The sequence below is a fragment of the Pelophylax lessonae genome (assembly GCF_965119305.1).
Source record: "Pelophylax lessonae genome assembly, chromosome: 11".
Classification (NCBI taxonomy): domain Eukaryota; kingdom Metazoa; phylum Chordata; class Amphibia; order Anura; family Ranidae; genus Pelophylax; species Pelophylax lessonae.
In genome coordinates this window covers 228695552-228714989 of record NC_138778.1, presented here as the reverse complement: position 1 = coordinate 228714989, position 19438 = coordinate 228695552, and the positions used below count along the sequence as shown (strand labels likewise).

Below are 19438 nucleotides of genomic sequence, written 5' to 3'. Positions count from 1 at the left end.
TATTGGCCTAAACTGATGAAGAAATTACATTTTTTTACATTTTTTTTATTGGATATGTTTTAAAGCAACGTACATTTTGTTTGGGTACTATGATCCATGAACGCTCAATTATCAGTTAAAGTAACGCAGTGCCAAATTGCAAAAAAATTCTCTGGTCAGGAAGGAGGTGAAACCTTCCAGGACTAAAGTGGTTAATCATATGATTGCTGTATGTGTATAAAAACAACATTTAGGGCTCGTCCACACTAGCAGTAGAGGGGCAGTAAAACTTTGCGGTTAAAGCCGAGTTCCGGCCACAAACTCGACATAATCGATTTTGGGCCATCCGCTTGCTAAGGGGATCCTGAAAAACAAATGGATAGTTACGATTGTTTTTTTTTTTTGTTTAATTACCTTGTTATTGAAGAAAATATACTCCCCTTTCTTCCACTTCCTCCCTCTGCGGCCGCGGCCCGCACCGTCACTTCCTCCTTGCATTGATTCCTGGGAGCTGAACGTCATCGCTCCCAGGAATCAATGCGATTGCATCTGCTCATCAATTCCGGTGCGGACGCCTCATTCCCTGCTAAACAGCTTCTGGGCATGCCCAGAAGCTGTGGAGGGATGACGTGCCCGCTCCGGAAGTGACGAGCGGGGCCGGTGCAAGCGCATTCTGGGAGAAGAAGACACGGAAGATGACGCAGAAGAGGACGCCCTGGCTTCAGCTGCCCACACCTGAGATGGCAGCGCTGCAGAAGAATTTTTCAAGGTAAGTATTTCTTCTAAAAGGTAAGTGCGACCCGGGACAGTACAGAGGCTAGCCATTGTGGAATGTGCTAGCTCTGACTGTCCCGAGGGGTATTTTTATCTAAATTTCACACCCGAGGCCGGAACTCCGCTTTAAGCCATTGTAGCAGGTGGCCTGTGGCCTGATGTGGGTCTGCCATTGTTACTGGTTACCTCTCCAGCCCATGTGAGCTGCGGCCCTGGGTGTGAGAACTGAGACATGGACGACTCCGGCATCTTGGTTTTGTGGTTTTTATTGTAGTAAAAGGGAATGGGAGAAGGGAATGAGTGGGATACTCCTTTAGACTTAACTAATTACACTTGGGACTTATTAATCCTAGAAAATTGCCCGTTGGCGCTTCCTTGACTCCAGCCAACGCTCACGAACACAGAGAACACACTGTAACTTGATAGAAGTGCTGGATCCTCGACAATAAGTCCAGAAGACCCAATACTGTGAATTGTAGAATTACTGACACTGCTGTACTGCAAAGTCACTGAGTACTCCCCTCCTGCCTTGCACTGGCTTGAAGGTAGTAAGCTGTAGATTTCTGTAAAGCTGCAACTCTCAACTTTCACACTCTGTCCAATTCAGAGCCCATATGCAGGTGCCCCCTTTAACTTTGAACTCTTCCGGGTTCACTGACTACGTACCCCCCCTCTATAACTTCAGGGTCCTCAACCTAGGTACCCCCGTTCAGCTTGCTGGCACTGGATCCCAGAACCTCTTCTGCAGTGGTCCCCTCTGACCCCCAGGGGCAATCTGCAGTACGTAGGCTTTCCTGGGACTGGACCCCTCTCTCGCTCCGCAGGCTCTCGGCACACCGGATCCCCTCAGCTCAACTCTCTCTGGATTCTCAGGCGACACCCCGAGACATCCACTTCCTCAGACAGGAGGAGATACAGCCGTTCTCTCCCTCCTGGGACTCTGCTCCCGCCAAAGACACCCTGTCACGCACTTCCCCCAAAACTTATACCCACTCCCAGAATCCTTTGCAGCATAATCTGCCTTCTGGGATAGTTAAAAGCTTGGATGTGTCCCCTGATTAGGCTTCCTCCACTGCACTATGAGAAGCCTCTCACAGTAGCCAGTGGTGGTACTCCTCCCCTCAGCAGGCTAATCTGGAAGCCCTGACACCCTACCTAACAAATCACAGCCCTGCTGTTGGGCAGACAAGGCCCACTATACATTTACCTAGCACCTACCCGTAGGGTGCTACACCATGTTTTTGCCCTCCCCCAACAATTTCCTTTTTATGTACAGAGACAGTGACCAGAGGTGTACATATGCCACGGCTGCAATGCTTTACCAGGAATTATACGCTCTGTCGCTTTTGGCAGGCTTAGCACCTGCTGAACACAAACCGTTCTTTAAAGTGGAAGTAAAGTTGATTTATAAACAAATGGCTGAAATGCAAGGTATTAATGATGAGGGGCCTGGCGGATTAATCCCACCGCAGTCCTGGAGGACACCATATGACAGGTAAGTCTGCCATAATGTACTAATATACTGTGCATATTAGCACATTATGGCATAACCCACCAGGGGGGCCCTAAAAAAACAAATTTTATAGCGGACTTCTGCTTTAAGCGTGGTACCTCACCTGCCCCACCTACCTAAGCATCAGATAGACGGTGCCGTGACGTCATCACGCTGGGCGGAGTGGAGTCCTCCGTGGATTCAGGCTGCAGTAAGAGTATGCAAGCAGACGAGACCGAGAGACAATCCCTCTGAAGCTGTACACTTGTAGAGCCATCATTCTTTGTTTACTTGTGAGTGCTAAAATATACTTTTTTTTAATAATAAAAGGTTGAATATACTACACTATGGGCAAATCTTCATATTTAATGTTTGAGCTTTACCTCTTTAGAGGCGAGAGTGAAGCAGTGTTTAACCACTTGGTGCCCCGCAAGGTACCCATATCTCACAGGACTTTCAGTGGTTATACCGGGATGATACCCCCTCCCGCCACCTTCCCGGGCTCTCCTGTCACACCAGGGAATCTGGAGCTGCAGCTAGTGGTTCCACCATTACTGGTTTGAAAACCAAAGCTTTTCAGGGCAGAGGGGAGATCTTGGGTCTAGCAAACCCCAGATCTCTGACTAAAGCATACCTGTCACTGCCTATTGCCATCATAAGGGAATGTTGAATGTGAATAGGGGTGATTTTCACGTAGTTGCGGTGCGCTAGTGAGTGGCAATACAACAATACAAAAAAGTTGGTATTGTTTTATATAAATACTTATTTGTAACATCTAAATATACTGTGTGTGTGTATGTGTATATATACATACACACACACACACACACACACACACACACACACACACACACATACATATATACAGTATTTCACAAAAGTGAGTACACCCCTCACATTTTTGTAAATATTTTATTCTATCTTTTCATGTGACAACACTGAAGAAATTACACTTTGCTACAATGTAAAGTAGTGAGTGTACAGCTTGTATAACAGTGTAAATTTGCTGTCCCCTCAAAATAACTTAACACACAGCCATTAATGTCGAAACCGCTGGCAACAAAAGTGAGTACACCCTTAAGTAAATATGTACAAATTGGGCCCAATTAGCAATTTTCCCTCCCCGGTGTCATGTGACTCATTAGTGTTACAAGGTCTCAGGTGTGAATGGGGAGCAGGTGTGTTAACATGGCACCTCATGGCAAAGAACTCTGAGGATCTAAAAAAAAGAATTGTTGCTCTACATAAAGATGGCCTAGGCTATAAGAAGTTTGCCAAGACCCTGAAACTGAGCTGCAGCACGGTGGCCAAGACCATACAGTGGTTTAACAGGACAGGTTCCGCTCAGAACAGGCCTCACCATGGTCGACCAAAGAAGTTGAGTGCACGTGCTCAGCGTCATATCCAGAGGTTGTCTTTGGGAAATAGACGTATGAGTGCTGCCAGCATTGCTGCAGAGGTTGAAGGGGTGGGGGGGGTCAGCCTGTCAGTGCTCAGACCATACGCCGCACACTGCATCAAATTGGTCTGCATGGCTGTCATCCCAGAAGGAAGCCTCTTCTAAAGATGATGCACAGGAAAGCCCGCAAACAGTTTGCTGAAGACAAGCAGACTAAGGACATGGATTACTGGAACCATCTCCTGTGGTCTGATGAGACCAAGATAAACTTATTTGGTTCAGATGGTGTCAAGCGTGTGTGGTGGCAACCAGGTGAGGAGTACAAAGACAAGTGTGTCTTCCCTACAGTCAAGCATGGTGGTGGGAGTGTCATGGTCTGGGGCTGCATGAGTGCTGCCGGCACTGGGGAGTTACAGTTCATTGAGGGAACCATGAATGCCAACATGTACTGTGACATACTGAAGCAGAGCATGATCCCCTCCCTTCAGAGACTGGGCCGCAGGGCAGTATTCCAACATAACCCCAAACACACCTCCAAGATGACCACTGATTGGCTAAAGAAGCTGAGGGTAAAGGTGATGGACTGGCCAAGCATGTCTCCAGACCTAAACCATATTGAGCATCTGTGGGACATCCTCAAACAGAAGGTGGAGGAACGCAAGGTCTCTAACATCCACCAGCTCTGTGATGTCATCATGGAGGAGGGGAAGAGGACTCCAGTGGCAACCTGTGAAGCTCTGGTGAACTCCATGCCCAAGAGGGTTAAGGCAGTGCTGGAAAATAATGGTGGCCACACAAAATATTGACACTTTGGGCCCAATTTAGACATTGTCACTTAGGGGTGTACTCACTTTTGTTGCCAGCGGTTTAGACATTAATGGCTGTGTGTTGAGTTATTTTGAGGGGACAGTAAATTTACACTGTTATACAAGCTGTACACTCACTACTTTACATTGTAGCAAAGTGTCATTTCTTCAGTGTTGTCACATGAAAAGATAGAATGAAATATTTACAAAAATGTGAGGGGGTGTACTCACTTTTGGGAGATTGTGTGTGTGTGTGTGTGTGTATATATATATATATATATATATATATATATATATGTGTGTGTGTGTGTGTGTCAGGGCTTGACAAATTTGCTTGGAATCTTGGAGCCAGCCAAAAAAAGTTAGGAGACAGTTTTTACGCGTGCCGAATGGCCGGCTTCTGTTGGACCTCCTGCCATACGCATGGGCCGGACGGTGACCAGTTTTTATTGAACTGGCTGATGTTGCCCGGCATTCAGCCCATGTGTGTACTTGGCTTGATGGTGTGATAGGTAGTGGCTCATTAGGGAAGGACAGTGCAGCAAGGTGAGGGCAATAGGCAGGGCCGTCTTTAAGGCAGGGCAAATGGGGAAGCTGCCCTGGGCCCCATCATTGTTGTGGGGCCCAAAGCAGCTGCATCATACTTGCTAACTATCCAAGTATAAATTCCCTTGACCCTTGAGGTTTTAGTCCCATGTTGTGTCCCAATATCTCAGTGTTAAGTTCCTAATACTGTCCAGCTCTGCCGTATTGCTGTGTACAGATGACTCACCTGCAGACCCTGTGTTTACGTGTAACTGACCTGCATTGATCTGTAAATTGCGCGGCATTAATATGTAAATAGCTGCGGCCCAGCAGCATTCATATGTATATCATGACCCCCTGAGGTCATATCTACCTTCACTTCTGCTGAATGCTGTCCACTGGGGAGGTAAAGGCTTGAAAGTCCTGCCTACAACTGTGGTCATTACGCCTTCCATCAGCTTGTTCTGCAAAGGTAAGCAAATTGGAGGTGGAACCCTTTTTCAAAATAACATGGTGGCACAGCACCGTGAATTTTGGTGGATGTGAATACGCACCTCTCAGCAGCGGCGTGGGGGTGTCATTAACAAGTAATGCCACTGCTGTGTATCTGCTAAAGGGCAGCAAGTTTCTGGGGTGTCAGGAAAGCGATTTTGCATGCGTTCCTGGCACAAGAAATGTGAATGCAGGCTAAATGTCCCAGTTAAATTGGTGGTCAGTGTAAATCTTCTCATTACATTGGGGCTTGGTGTACAATCCTTTCATTCACACTAGTGGCCAACGTGAAGGTCCCCCTTACATTGGGTATCGGTGTAAATTATTCATTACATTGGTGATCAGTGTACATTTCCCTTTCACATTGGTGGCAAGTGCAGAATTGCCCTTACATTGGTGGTCAGTGTAAATCTCCCCCTAACATTGGAGGTTGGTGTAGAAGTGTCACCTTACATTGGTGGTCAGTACAAATCTCCTCGACCATGGTTGTCAGTGTAAATTCCCCCTTACACTGGTGGTTGGTATTAATGCTTCTATTACATTGGTGTCAGTGTAGAAACCCCTCTTTATGTTGGGGGGGGGGGGCATAAAATCCCCTTTTACATTGCGGTCAGTGCAAATTCCCCCTTACATTGGTGGTCAGTGTAAATCCCCCCTAACATTGGTGGTTGGTGTAGAAGTGTCACCTTACATTGGTGGTCAGTGCAAATCTCCTCGACCATGGTTGTCAGTGTAAATTCCCCCTTACACTGGTGGTTGGTATTAATGCTTCTATTACATTGGTGTCAGTGTAGAAACCCCTCTTTATGTTGGGGGGGGGGCATAAAATCCCCTTTTACATTGCGGTCAGGGCAAATTCCCCCTTACATTGGTGGTCAGTGTAAATCCCCCCTAACATTGGTGGTTGGTGTAGAAGTGTCACCTTACATTGGTGGTCAGTGCAAATCTCCTCGACCATGGTTGTCAGTGTAAATTCCCCCTTACACTGGCGGTTGGTATAAATGCTTCTATTACTTTGGTGTCAGTGTAAAAACCCCTCTTTATGTTGGGGGGGGGGGCATAAAATCCCCCTTTACATTGCGGTCAGTGCAAATTCCCCCTCACATTGGTGGTCAGTGTAGAATCCCCCACTATATACTTGCCAAGGATTTCCAGCTTTGCTCTACATGATTCAGAATTTTTCACAGTGTACTGCCTCCTAACTAATTCCATCTCCCCACCACTGCCACTGATGCCATCAACCCCTCAGCATTGCCACTGATCCCAGGAGTCCTTGTATCCCTAGGAGTTTTCAATATCTTGATTGTTCCCCTCACCTCCCAAGTCCATGATGTGCAGGCAAGCAACCAATTAGTGGGCAGTAATGATGTGCACTAACCACTTGCAACCAGAGCAGCGATCGGTGCTGCAGGGTGTGTGAGTCTGATCTCGGTAAAGTGCCTACTGACGTAGGCTCTTTACCAAGTGACCAGCTGTGTCCAATCACAGCTGGTCACATAGTAAATAGGAAACTCAGTTCGTGCATATATATATATAATATATATATTTTTTTTTTTTTAATGTACGAAAATATCGGACGATACCGATATGCGACGTCCAAAATATTGGTATCGGCAATGAAAATCCCATATCGGTCGATCACTAATAGATATAGATATATATATCTATCGCGTGTGTGTGTGTGTGTGTGTGTGTGTGTGTATATATATATATCTATCGTGTGTGTGTGTATATATATATATATATATATATATATATACACTCACTCGACACTTTTAGGTCCACCTTGCTAGTAGCGGGTTGGACCCCCCTTTGCCATCATTCTTCATGGAATAGATACAACAAGGTGTTGGAAACGTAACTCAGAGATTTTGCTCCATAGTGACATGATGGCATCATGCAGCTGCTGCAGATTTGTCGGCTGCACATCCATGATGCCAATCTCCCGTTCCACCGCATCCCAAAGGTGCTCTATTGGATGAGATGTGGGGAGTGTGGAGGCCATTGGAGGACAGTGACCTCATTGTCATGGTGAAGAAACCAGTGGTGAGATGATTGGAGCTTTGTGACATGGTGCATTATCCTGCTGGAAGGAGCCATCAGAAGATGGGGACACTGTAGTCATAAAGGAAATGTAAAGTATGTATGTGGTCATCTTCACAAAGATTATTAGGAGTCGGTTAGAAGTAAATATAATGTGAAAAAGAAGATCTGATTTTACATTTTGACCATAGATAGACATTAATTCATCATTTTCTCTCCTTCTTTTCCAGGTCCAGCTGTGGCATATCCAGAAGGATTACCCCCAGAACATGCAGACGGTCAGCAGTCCAGTGAGTACAAACAGAACGTCTACCGACCATAAACACCGCACCCTCAGACACTGTGCAGATCAACTCCTGTTATTTATTATGTTGTCTCAGGCAGAGAGCAGCAGCACAGTGCAATCCTTTCATGGCGTATCAACAAATCTCTAATTGAATACTTTGTATGGCTGCATATGATTGCTGTTTGGTCAACAATGTTCATCCTGGATCCTACTTTTCTTTTTAAATTGGCGGATGTTGAGCCTTCCGAAATTCTTATTAGGTGCACCAAGATTTACTCCAACTTGGGGCATGTTCTCTCCTTTAATAACAATGGATTACTCCGGCTTTACCCCTTTTACTGCCAGAGCCGTGTTTGCTTTTTTTTTTTTTGCACACGTTTAACACCGGCCTATTGCAGATTGATGGCCAGGCATCCTAAATGGACATCATATGACGTCCTTCACATAAAGGTTGTCCTTCAGACACAGCGCAACACCAATCGGGGTAAAGCGCCGATGTTGTAGGCTCTTTACCATGTGATCAGCCGTGTCCAATCACAGCTGATTACATGTAAACAAATGGCGGTTATCGGCATTCCTTTCTTCAGTGCTATCAGTGTCTGAGGAAAGGGAACCTGTTCACTGGCTTTCCAGTTACAAGAGACATTTACACTGATAATCTGGTAACTGACCATCAGTGCAGCTTATCAGTGCTGTCTTTTCAGTGCCCATCAGTGCAGCACATCAGTGCTGTCTTTTCAGTGCCCATCAGTGCAGCATATCAGTGCTGTCTTTTCAGTGCAGCATATCAGTACCGCCTTTTCAGTGCAGCATATCAGTGAAGCATCAGTGCAGCCTGTGTGTGTGTGTGTGTGTGTGTGTCTACATATATATGTCCCTGGCACATTGATCTTCCTGCTGGCACAGTGAAAGAGAAAAGGACTTGAAAAAGCGCCTGCACGTGAAACGCGTAGTCACGGCTAAGGGGAACGCTTGCGGCCCACACTGGTTCCTGTCAGACGAGCGGCTTTCCTTCCAGAAACCGCACCAGTGCCTTGTGCGCCACAGTGATGGCTTATCCTTTCCCCGGCTGAGTCCCACGTGGCTCCTGGAGGGGGTACTGGCTACATGTGATGAGACGATATGAGTTTTGGGGTCTCAGCAACATTCCCCAGTGATACAGTTGAAACCATGTTTGCCTCAATGAACCGGCACCTCTACTTGTCACGGTGTCATTAGCGCGGTCCAGTGTCCATCAGACCCAGCCCTGCCAACACTGGCTGTGCTAACAAGGTGGATACACGATTGTCATCATATTTTCCGGGTGTCGCCATGCATGTTTCAATGGTTGAAGTATTTCCACATGATGGAGTTGTGTATGAGACTATCTAGTTAATAGTGAGGGTCCCTGAGGAAGCGACGTGAACAATATATGTTTTTACACTCCGTAGTAACTCCATTACTAGGGAGTGTAAAAAGCAAATGGGCGCTGCTTAACCACTTTTAAGACCGGAAGATTTTGCTGCTTAATGACCAGGCCCTATTTTGCGATTCGGCACCGCGTGACTTTAATGGACAATTGCGTGGTCATTCGACACTGTACCCAATGGAAATTGACGTCCTCTTTTGGTGGTATTTGATCTCCTGTGCGATTTTTTTTTTTTTCTTGCGCTATAAACAAAAAAAGAGCGACAATTTAGAAAAAAAAAAAACTATATTTTTCACATTCTGCTATATAACATTCCCCCCCAAAAAATGTAATATCAGAATCGCATGGTCTCTGTGATCATCTCAGGGAGAAGGACAGACGGCTGTGTTTACATCAGCCATCTGTCCTTCTCTGTCAGCGGTGGGAGATCGCGAGTAACCGACGGCCTTCGGAGCCGTCTGACACTCGCGCCAGCTTCCCCGCTGACGATCAGGGGTGGGAGCGGCCCGCCGACAGCGCTCGCTCGCCCTCTAGCTCCTCCCAGGCGAGCGCCGTACATGTAGAGCCCTTGACTGACATTTTTGACACTTTTGGGGTTACCAGTGACATTACTACAGTAATCAGTGCTATACATATGCACTGTTACTGTAAAATTTACACTGGCAGTGAAGGGGTTAACTTTTTTTTGAGAGGGAGGGGTTATGTGTGTCCCTAGGGGCGTGTTTCTAACTGTGATTGGCTGTGGCTTGAGGTGTAAGAACAGAGATCAACAGTCCTACATAGCAGAACCGTTTGATCACCATTCTTACACAGGGAAGAATGACAGGCGGCTTTGTTTATATTAGCCGCCAGCCTTTCTCCCGGTGTAACGGACAATCGCAACGGACATCGGGTCCGCCGGTCACTCGCGCGCGGGGGGGGGGTGGTCTGTGCGGTAGCGGGAGCGCGCCTCCAGCGGCGCGCGCTTGCTCCCTGGAGCCTCACAGGCTAGCGACGTAGACCTACGTCACTTTGCCTGTGAGGGGCTGACTGCCGACATAAATCGTCGTTAGGCAGTCGGCAAGTGGTTAAGGGCCACCCCACATACGTATAATGCAGCAGGGCGGCCCTTAATTGCAAAATCACGTACCTGTACATGATTTCTTCTTCCTGGTCTGGGGCGCGTGCCGTCTGAGACCCGCTATCGCTGTGATTGGACACAGCGGGATCCAACCAGAGGGTCCAGCGAACCCAATTTCCACCGGCGAATCGTTCGCAGGAAGGCAGAACGGCGGTCTGCCTATGTAAACAAGGCAGATCGCCGTTCTGCTAGTAAGGAAGACCGAGATCTTGTATTTCTGCTAAGCAGGAACATGGATCTCTGTCTTCCTACAGTGTAACCATCCCCCATTAAATAAGAAAGCACTCCCAGGGAACACATTTAACCCTTTGATCTCCCCTGATGTTAACCCCTTCCCAGCCAGTGTCATTAGTACAGTGACAGTGCATATTGTTTAGCACTAATCACTGTATTGGGGTCACTGGTCCCCAAAAAGTGTCAGTGTCAGATTTGTCCGCTGCAATATCGCAGTCCCGCTAAAAATCGTCGATTGCCTCCATTATTTAGTAAAAAATATATGAAAAAAAAGCCCATAAATCTATCCCCCCTAGGGGTGTAAAAATGGTGGCCCTCCAGCTGTTGCAGAACTACAAGTCTCATCATGCCTCTGCCTGTGCTTGTAACTGTCAGCCTTGCCAAGCCTCATGGGACTTGTAGTTCTGCAACAGCTGGAGGGCCGCCAGTTTGACACCTGTGCTTTAGTATTTGTAGACGCGATAACTTTTGCGCAAACCAATAAATATACGCTTATTGGGATTTTTTTTCTAGCAAAGACATGTAGCAGAATACAAATTAACCTAAATTAATAAACACATTTTTGATTTTTTTTTTTACATTTTTTTTTTTTTATTGGATGTTTTATAGCAGAAAGTAAAAAAAAAAATATATATATATACCGTATATATTCAGAATTGTCGCTTTTTTTTTTGTTTACAGCGCAAAAAAAAGTAAGGGAAAAAAAGTACATAAATTTTATTTGGATACAGCGTCGCACGACCACGCAATTATCAATTAACCGCTTCTGGACCGGAAGGGTTTTCCCCTCTTAATGACCAGGCCATATTTTGCGATTTGGCACTGCGTTACTTTAACAGACAATTGCGCAGTCGTGTGAAGCTGTACCTAAATGATATTGATGTCCTTTTTTCCCTACAAATAGAGATTTCTTCTGGTGGTATTTGATCACCTGTGCGATTTTTTTATTTTTTGCGCTATAAACAAAACAAACTGACAATTTTAAAAAAAAAAAAAAACAATATTTTTTACTTTCTGCTATATAACCTTCTCAAAAAAAAAAAAAACATTTAAAAATCAAAATTTTCTAACATTTTAGGCCAATTTTGTTTTCTGCTACATATTTTTGGTAAAAAAAAAAAAAATCGCAATAAGTGTATTTTGATTGGTTTGCGCAAAAGTTATCGCATCTACAAACTACGGGAAAGATTTCTGTCATTTTTATTTTATTTTTTTAACTAGCAATGGCAGTGATCTGCGATTTTTAGCGGGACTGCGACATTGCGGCGGACAGATCGGATCCCTAACTGACATGGGGGGGGGGGGGGTAAATCTTCCTGGGGTGAAGTGGTTAAGAAATCTGCTAGCAGTGGTTAAGATAATCTTGATCAGTTTGTGCATTTTTTTTTCCGGCGGGATTTTACAGTTTTCACATAAAGCGTCACAAACTGATCTCGGACTCCCCCTTGTACACTGGCAGAGCAGACCTGGACCTCTATTTCTCATCTCATACAACTCCAGGAGGTGTCATTCTGCTCTCCATGCTCCTTCCTGCGGACACACAACCCCCCCCCCCCCCTCCCCCCCAGTCCCTTTGTCTGTACACACATCTGGATCTGGTTGAGTCCTGGTAATGGTGCACGTTGCCCCCCTCCCAGGACATGCACAGACAGGCTCTTCATGTTATAGAAATTATTCCAATCCTGTGCAGCACACATTGGAGGGACACAAATAAACCGACCTAATAATTCACAGGCCTGGCAGCGGGGCCACCCCATTGGTTTATGTGCCAAATTACTGGCACAAATAGATGGGAAAGTCACAGATAACATGTTTCCTTCAACAAAACGGGTTCATGCCAACTGTATCCCGTACTCTGCACTCCTCACCGGTGTCCTGAGAGTTAATGTCTTTTGAGTGTCCTGTACAGGATGGGATATAATTCACTCTTCTGATTGGTGGAGTTCTGAGCCAGGAAGTTAATGACTGGGGGCGCCGCATTGTCCCAGCCTGCAGCTTCTGAGCACACAGGAACAGAGATATGCTTTAACTGCTTGTGTGTATGGAGCCACTAAGTGCAACACAGGCTTGCATGGAGGATTTCGGGGGGGGGGGGGTTTAGCTTTTTGACACCTTTTGTGTTTGGGCTCTTAGGCTGGGCCTTTTTGTTATCCTATCTACAACGGATGTTGCTGTGAATGCCAGGCTGTTTACGGATCTGTTGTAATTATGGAGCCATGGCATGTCAAGCTGGTATTTATGGGCAGCATGTGGCTCTCAGCTGGTTTACAGCCCAACTCTGGGAAAACGAAAGACCTTTGCTCGCAGTGGAGCTGAGCCCACACCGTATGGGTGTATGGGCTTATTTATACTTGTTTCAAAACATGGCTTTGGACACATGGCTTTTTCAACCACTTGCTGACCAGCTGCCGTAGATTTATAGCGGCAGGTCGGCTCTATTATGCAAAACTACATACCTGTAGGTTGCTTAGTGTATCAGATAGTGGGGGCGCGTGCACCGCTGGGGGCACGCACATGCGCCGATTGGTCATAGAGGGAGCCAATCAGCAGGTCTGGTGGACGCAATGTCCGCCGGCCACCCGCAATCGCTCCCCATGGAGACAGAACAGCGGTCTGCCAATGTAAACAAGGCGGGCCATTGTTCTGTCAGAGATGAACACCGGGATCCTCCTATTTAGGAACACAGGTCTGTGTGTTCATCCAGTGAGTACAACCCCCCCATACAGTTAGAAAACACCCCCTAGGAGCACACTTAACCATTTGATCGCCCCCTGTTGTTAACCCCCTTCCCTGCCAGTGTCATTAGTACAGTGACAGTGCATATTATTTAGCACTGATTACTGTATTGGTGTCACTGGTCCTCTCAAAAGTGTCAGGTGTCTGATTCATCCGCCGCAATGTCGCAGTCCCGCTAGAACTTGCTGATCGGCGCCATTACTAGTATAGAAAAAAAAAATGAAACCTATCATCTAGTTTGTAGACGCGATAACTTTTGCGCAAACCAGTCAATATACACTTACTGGGATTTTTTTTACCAAAAATATGAGGCAGAATACATATTAACACAAATTTATGAAAACATTTGATTTTTTAATTTTTTTTTTATTGGGAATGTTTTATAGCAGAAAGTAAAAAAAAAAAATATATATATATATATATATATATATATATATTTATATTTATATTTTTTTTTTCTTTAGAATTGTTGCCTAAAATGTTAAAAAATTTTGATTATTATTTTTTTTTTTAAGAATGTTATATAGCATAAAGTGAAAAATATTGTTTTTTTTTTTTTTTCCCCAGAATTGTCGCTATTTTTTTGTTTATAGCGCAAAAAATAAAAACCGCAGAGGTGATCAAATACCACCAAAAGAAGTCTCTAATTGTGGGAAAAAAAAGGACATAAATTTTATTTGGGTACAACGTCACACGCCCACACAATTGTCAGTTAAATAAACGCAGTGCCGTATTGCAAAAAATGGCCTGGTCATTAAGGGGGTAAAACCTTCCGGTCCTTAAGTGGGTAAAGCACTCGGAATGCCAACCAAAGCCCCTTTCGCTAAATAAAATGGTTACCTTACAGTTCTGTTCAAGAGGAACTGCAGTCTGCTCACATAATTTTGTAATAAAAACATATTTGCCATTCTGAAGCTTCCCTCCAACCTCTTTGTATATTATTTTACATGCACTGTGATTCGGTACTTGCCAAATATTCTGCAGAAATCTCCCTCTAAGTCTGGCTGCAGCCATTTTAACTGTGGGCAGCTGACGCTGCTGCCTGTTCACTTCCTGGATTTACACATATATAAAGACACACACACACACACACACACACACACACACACACTTCAGAGGCATAACTAGAACCTTAGGGACCCCAGTGCATGAAACCATGAAGGGCCCTTCCCTTCAAGCCTGGGACTCTTCCCACTGATCCTGGGGCCCAGAGACAGCAGAACACAAGTGAACTGGATAGGAGGAGTGGCGGGGGGCAGCATACAGAGGAACCAATCTCCTCCATTTTCCTCCTGCAGCTACAGGAGGAAAAAGGAGGACAGTGATTTCTCTAAATGCTGCCTCGCCCCCCTCCTATCCAGGTGTACAGGGGAGCTGCACAGGCCCCCTGGAGTGTGGGGCCCGGTTGCAATTGCAACCCCTGTAGATACGCCCCTGACTTGGATCTCTGCAGTCTCCTGTTATCTAAGCCCTCATCCAGCCCCCTCCAGCTCTCCTTGGTTCTCCTGTGATTTATCCCTCTTCCACTCTTCTGACCCCCCCCCCCTTGCTGGCAAACTCTCACCAGAGGGAGAGAGAGAGCTGTGCGTGATGTCATTAGCCTAGGCTTTTTAGCAGATAAGAAAGAGGAAGTGGTCTGTATAAGGTATTTAGTGGCAAAAAAGAAAGTTTTACTATCTAAAGTTAAAACCACAAGGGCAGAGGATTTAATAGATGAAAAGATTAAAAAAATTACTAAGAGCCGCTTTAACATGTGTTTGCTTTGCTTCAAAAATGATCCCCAGTGTCGCTTTGTTGGTGCTTCAGAGTATCACTAAAGCCTCCATAGAAGTCTATAACCACGCTCGCCTACGGCTCCTGCAGCTTTCAAGAGGTTTTTATTCATCACTCGCTTCACTTTCTTTTGGAGGTATTGCAGGTATGAGATATCCCAGGATGCACTGGGAAACCAAGTAAACCGCAAAAATGTCATCAGCAGTCACTTCTGGTCCATGTGTTTATATTATGGGAGTATCTGGTGCAGGCGTCACATCTGGTGTGCAGCGTGAAACAGCAGGAAGATGAGCGGGGTCCAGACTGGAGCGGAGCAAGTAGCAGACGGCACATGTGGTGTGCTACATGGGAACGCTATAGCAGAAGGTGGACAGGGACAGGGGAGAGAAGACTGAGTGGCAGAGGATCAGCAAAGCTGGGTAACCGTAGCAGAGGAAACTAGCAGATTTCACATGTGGTGAGCAGCATAGAAGCAATATAGCAAGAGATGAGCGGGGACCAGAGAGAGAGGAGGATCCGCAAACCAGAGAGTCAGCAGAACTGGGGGTTACTAATGAGTGGGGGATCAGCAGAGCTGGAGGTTACTATTGAGCGGGGGTTTAGTAGAGCTTGGGGTACTACTGAGCAGGGGATTTGCTGAACGAGGGTACTAATAAGCTGGGGATCTGCTAAACCGGAGTACTGATGAGCTGGGGATCATGTGGTAAGCAGCATGGGAGCAGTATAGCAGGAAGTGAGTGGGGACCACAGAGAGAAGGATCAGCAGAGCTGGGGGTTACTACTGAGTAGGGGATCAGCAGAGCTAGGGTTACCACTGAGTAGGAGATCAGCAGGGCTGGAGGTTACTACTGAGAGAGGGATCAGCGGAGTTTCCGGTACTACTGAGCAGGGGCTCTGCTGAACAAGGGTACTAATAAGCTGGGAATCTGCTAAACAGGATTATTAATGAGCGGGGGATGATGTGGTAAGCAGTATGGGAGCAATATAGCAGGAGGTGAGTGGGTACCACAGGGAGAGGAGGATCAGCAGAACTGGGGGTTACTACTGAGTAGGGGATCAGCAGAGCTGGAGGTTACTGCTGAGCGTGGGATCAGCAGAGCTTGAGGTTACTGCTGAGCAGGGGATCAGCAGAGCTTCTGCTACTACTGAGCAGGGGCTCTGCTGAACGAGGCTACTAATAAGCTGGGGATCTGCTAATCAGGAGTACTGATGAACTGTGATGAGGTGGGGATCATGGGGTGAGCAGCATGGGAGCAATATAGCAGTAGTTGAGTGGGGACCGCAGAGAGAATAGAATCAGCAGAACTGGGGGTTACTACTGAGCAGGGGATCAGCAGAGCTAGAGGGTATTGCAGATCAGGGGATCAGCAGAGCTTGGGGTACTACTGAGTAGGCAATCTGCTGAATGAGGATACTAATAAGCTGCGTATCTGCTAAACAGAAGTACTTATGAGCTGGGAATCGTGTGGTTAGCAGCATGGGAGCAGTATAGCAGGAGGTGAGCAGGGGCCACAGAGAGCGGAGGATCAGCAGAACTGGGGGTTACTACTAAATGGAAGGGGGTCAGCATAGCTTGGGGTACTACTGAGCAGGGGATCTGCTAAACGGGAGTACTGATGAGCTCGGGATCTGCTGAGTGTGGTCTCTGATCATCTCTTTTATTATCTCTGACAGTCTTCTGTCATATACTGAATGTTATATGTGTCCCTTTGGAGCTGTCGGGGGTCATAGTTGAGGCCCCCCTACACCTTGTAAGTTGACAACCACTGCTCCAGAGGTTGCTAGGGGTTCCCAGTTTCTATACCATAGTTTGTAGGCGCTATAACTTTCATGTAAACCAATCAATATATACTAATTGGGATTTCTTTTTTTTTTTTTTTCTTTTTTTACCGAAATGTAGCAGAATATATTTTGTCCAAAAAAAAAAAAAAAAAATATATATATATATATATATATATATATATTTTTTTTTTTTAATGGGTATGTTTTATAGCAGAAAGTAGAATATAAATAAATAAATATATATATATTTTTATTTTTTTTTTCGAAATTTTGGGATTTTCTTCTTGGGATTTTTGGTGCACCGAAATGAAAAAATTGAACCAAAACCAAAAATTCAGGATGCACTTGGCCAACAACTTAAACGGACAGTTATATATATAAAATTGTATTATATTGAACTTTTAAGTTGTTTTTGAAGTGCTTTTTCGTTAAGAAAAATACATCCCTTCAACCACTTCAGCCCTGGAAGCGTTTCCCCCTTAATAACCAGGCCATTTTTTGCGATTTTGCACTGCACTACTTAACGGACAATTGCGCGGTCGTGCGGCGCTGTACCAAAATAAAATGTATGACCTTTTTTTCCCCACAAATAGAACTTTCTTTTGGTGGTATTTGATCACCTCTGCGATTTATTTATTTTTATTTATTGCTCTATAAACAAAAAAAGAGCGACAATTCTGGGGGGAAAAAAAAAATATATTTTTTACTTTCTGCTATATAACATTCCCAAAAAAAAATTATTATTTTTTTCATCCAATTTGTGTTCTGCTACATATTTTTTAGTAAAAAAAAAATCCCAATAAGCGTATATTGATTGGTTTGCGCAAAAGTTATTGCGTCTACAAACTAGGGAAAAGATTTATGTCATTTTTATTTTATTTTATTTTTTACTAGAAATGGCGGTGATCAGCGATTTTAAGCAGGACTGCGACATTGCGGCCGACAGATCGGACCCCTAACTGAAATTTATGACACTTTTGGGGGGACCAGTGACATTACTACAGTAATCAGTGCTAAAAATATGCACTGTCACTGTAATGACGCTAGCAGGGAAGAGGTTAACTTAGGGGCGATCATCAAAGGGTTAGGCGTGAGCCTAGGGGGTGTTTTCTAACTGTGGGGGGATGGGCTTGTGGAATCGACACAGAGACCTGTGTTCCTAAATAGGAGGATCACAGGAGCTCTGTGTTCATTCTAGAGAGAACAACGGTCTGCTGTGTTTACAACAGCAAGCCACCGTTCTCTCTTCAAGGGGAGCAATCGCGGCTGCTGGCCCCGTGGATCGGCGGCCTAATGGGGGCGCTCACAACCTAGCCAGTCTGTCGCAGTATATCGAGTCGGCAAGTAGCTAAATTCTCTTTACGTCTTCACACTGGTCCGTTGCGCTTCCGTTGCACCTTCCCATTGAAATGCATTAAAAACTCGGCAAAAACGCATCAAAAATTCACCCATGTTGCACTTTTAATGTGGGTTTTTGAGTCACATGACCTATGAAAATCGCATCGTCAGCACCTTTTTTTGTCAGCAAAACATCAATAACCCTATTTTTGGCCGATAATCCCTAATTGTTCGTGTATATCGCAAAAAAATTTAAAAACCCAGTGGTGATCAAATACAACTAAAAAAAAAAAGCTCTATTTGTGTGAAAAAAAAAAAAAATTGTATAAATTTAATTTGGGTAAAGTGTTGCATGACCGCGTAATTGTCAGTAAAAGTAGTGCAGTGCTGAATAGCTAAAAATGGCCTGGTAATGAAGGGGGTAAAATCTCCCGCAGCTGAGGTTGGTAATATATTCTGATATTTTTTTCTCATTCTGAGCTGTTTTTCCTGGAGATAGAATTCCAAAATTGTACAACTTGATAAACTGCTGTAATAAAATACTGGTAAAAAAAAGGCATCGCCATTCACAGGGAGCTCTTTGCTACGGCTGTCAAAGGTAATCAGTAGCTGATAAATGGATGGCCTTTGTTTCGAAATCCGTGTTACATTTTGACCTCTGCTCTCTTTTTTGGCCCTGGGGCCAGGTGACGCAAGATGGAGTCCTGCTGGATTCTGAGCTCCGGTGTGTTCATCTATAAGCTGTTGTAGCCTAGAGAGCACGCTCCTCCAAAGATTTACTGGGAATGGTCTATAACTAACTCCATATGCAAAAGCCATGTGTATACAGATTGTTTTCTAAGGAAATAGATTTTAAGTGGTAGAATTGTTGCTGATCCCTGTACAGCACATGTCAAGCACAAGCCTGCGGGCCGAATCTAACCCACCAGGCCATTTTATGTGGCCCTCGTCCCCAGGGGGAAAGGAAAGGGGAAAGGCACCCCTGCACTCTGTACATAGCGCACCCCTGTACTCTGCACTCTGTACGTAGCACACCCCTGTACTCTATACATAGCGCACCCCTGTACTCTGCACTCTGTACATAGCGCACCCCTGAATCCTGTACTCTGTACATAGCGCACCCCTGTACTCTGCACTCTGTACATAGCGCACCCCTGAATCCTGTACTCTGTACGTAGCTCACCCCTGTACTCTGTACTTGGCGCACACCTGAATCCTGTACTCTGTACGTATCGCACCCCTGTAATCTGA

General features: G+C 45.3%; 1 protein-coding gene across 9 annotated transcripts in view; it reads left to right on the top strand.

Annotated features, from left to right (window-relative positions):
• ZMYND8 (zinc finger MYND-type containing 8) overlaps positions 1 to 19438 on the top strand; it is a 190857-nt gene that overhangs the window by 71030 nt on the left and 100389 nt on the right. For all 9 annotated transcript variants that reach the window (XM_082272173.1, XM_082272167.1, XM_082272174.1 and 6 more), the window contains one exon: positions 7741 to 7800. In XM_082272173.1, coding sequence (XP_082128299.1) covers positions 7741 to 7800 — 60 coding nt within the window. The remainder of the gene's footprint in view (positions 1 to 7740; positions 7801 to 19438) is intronic.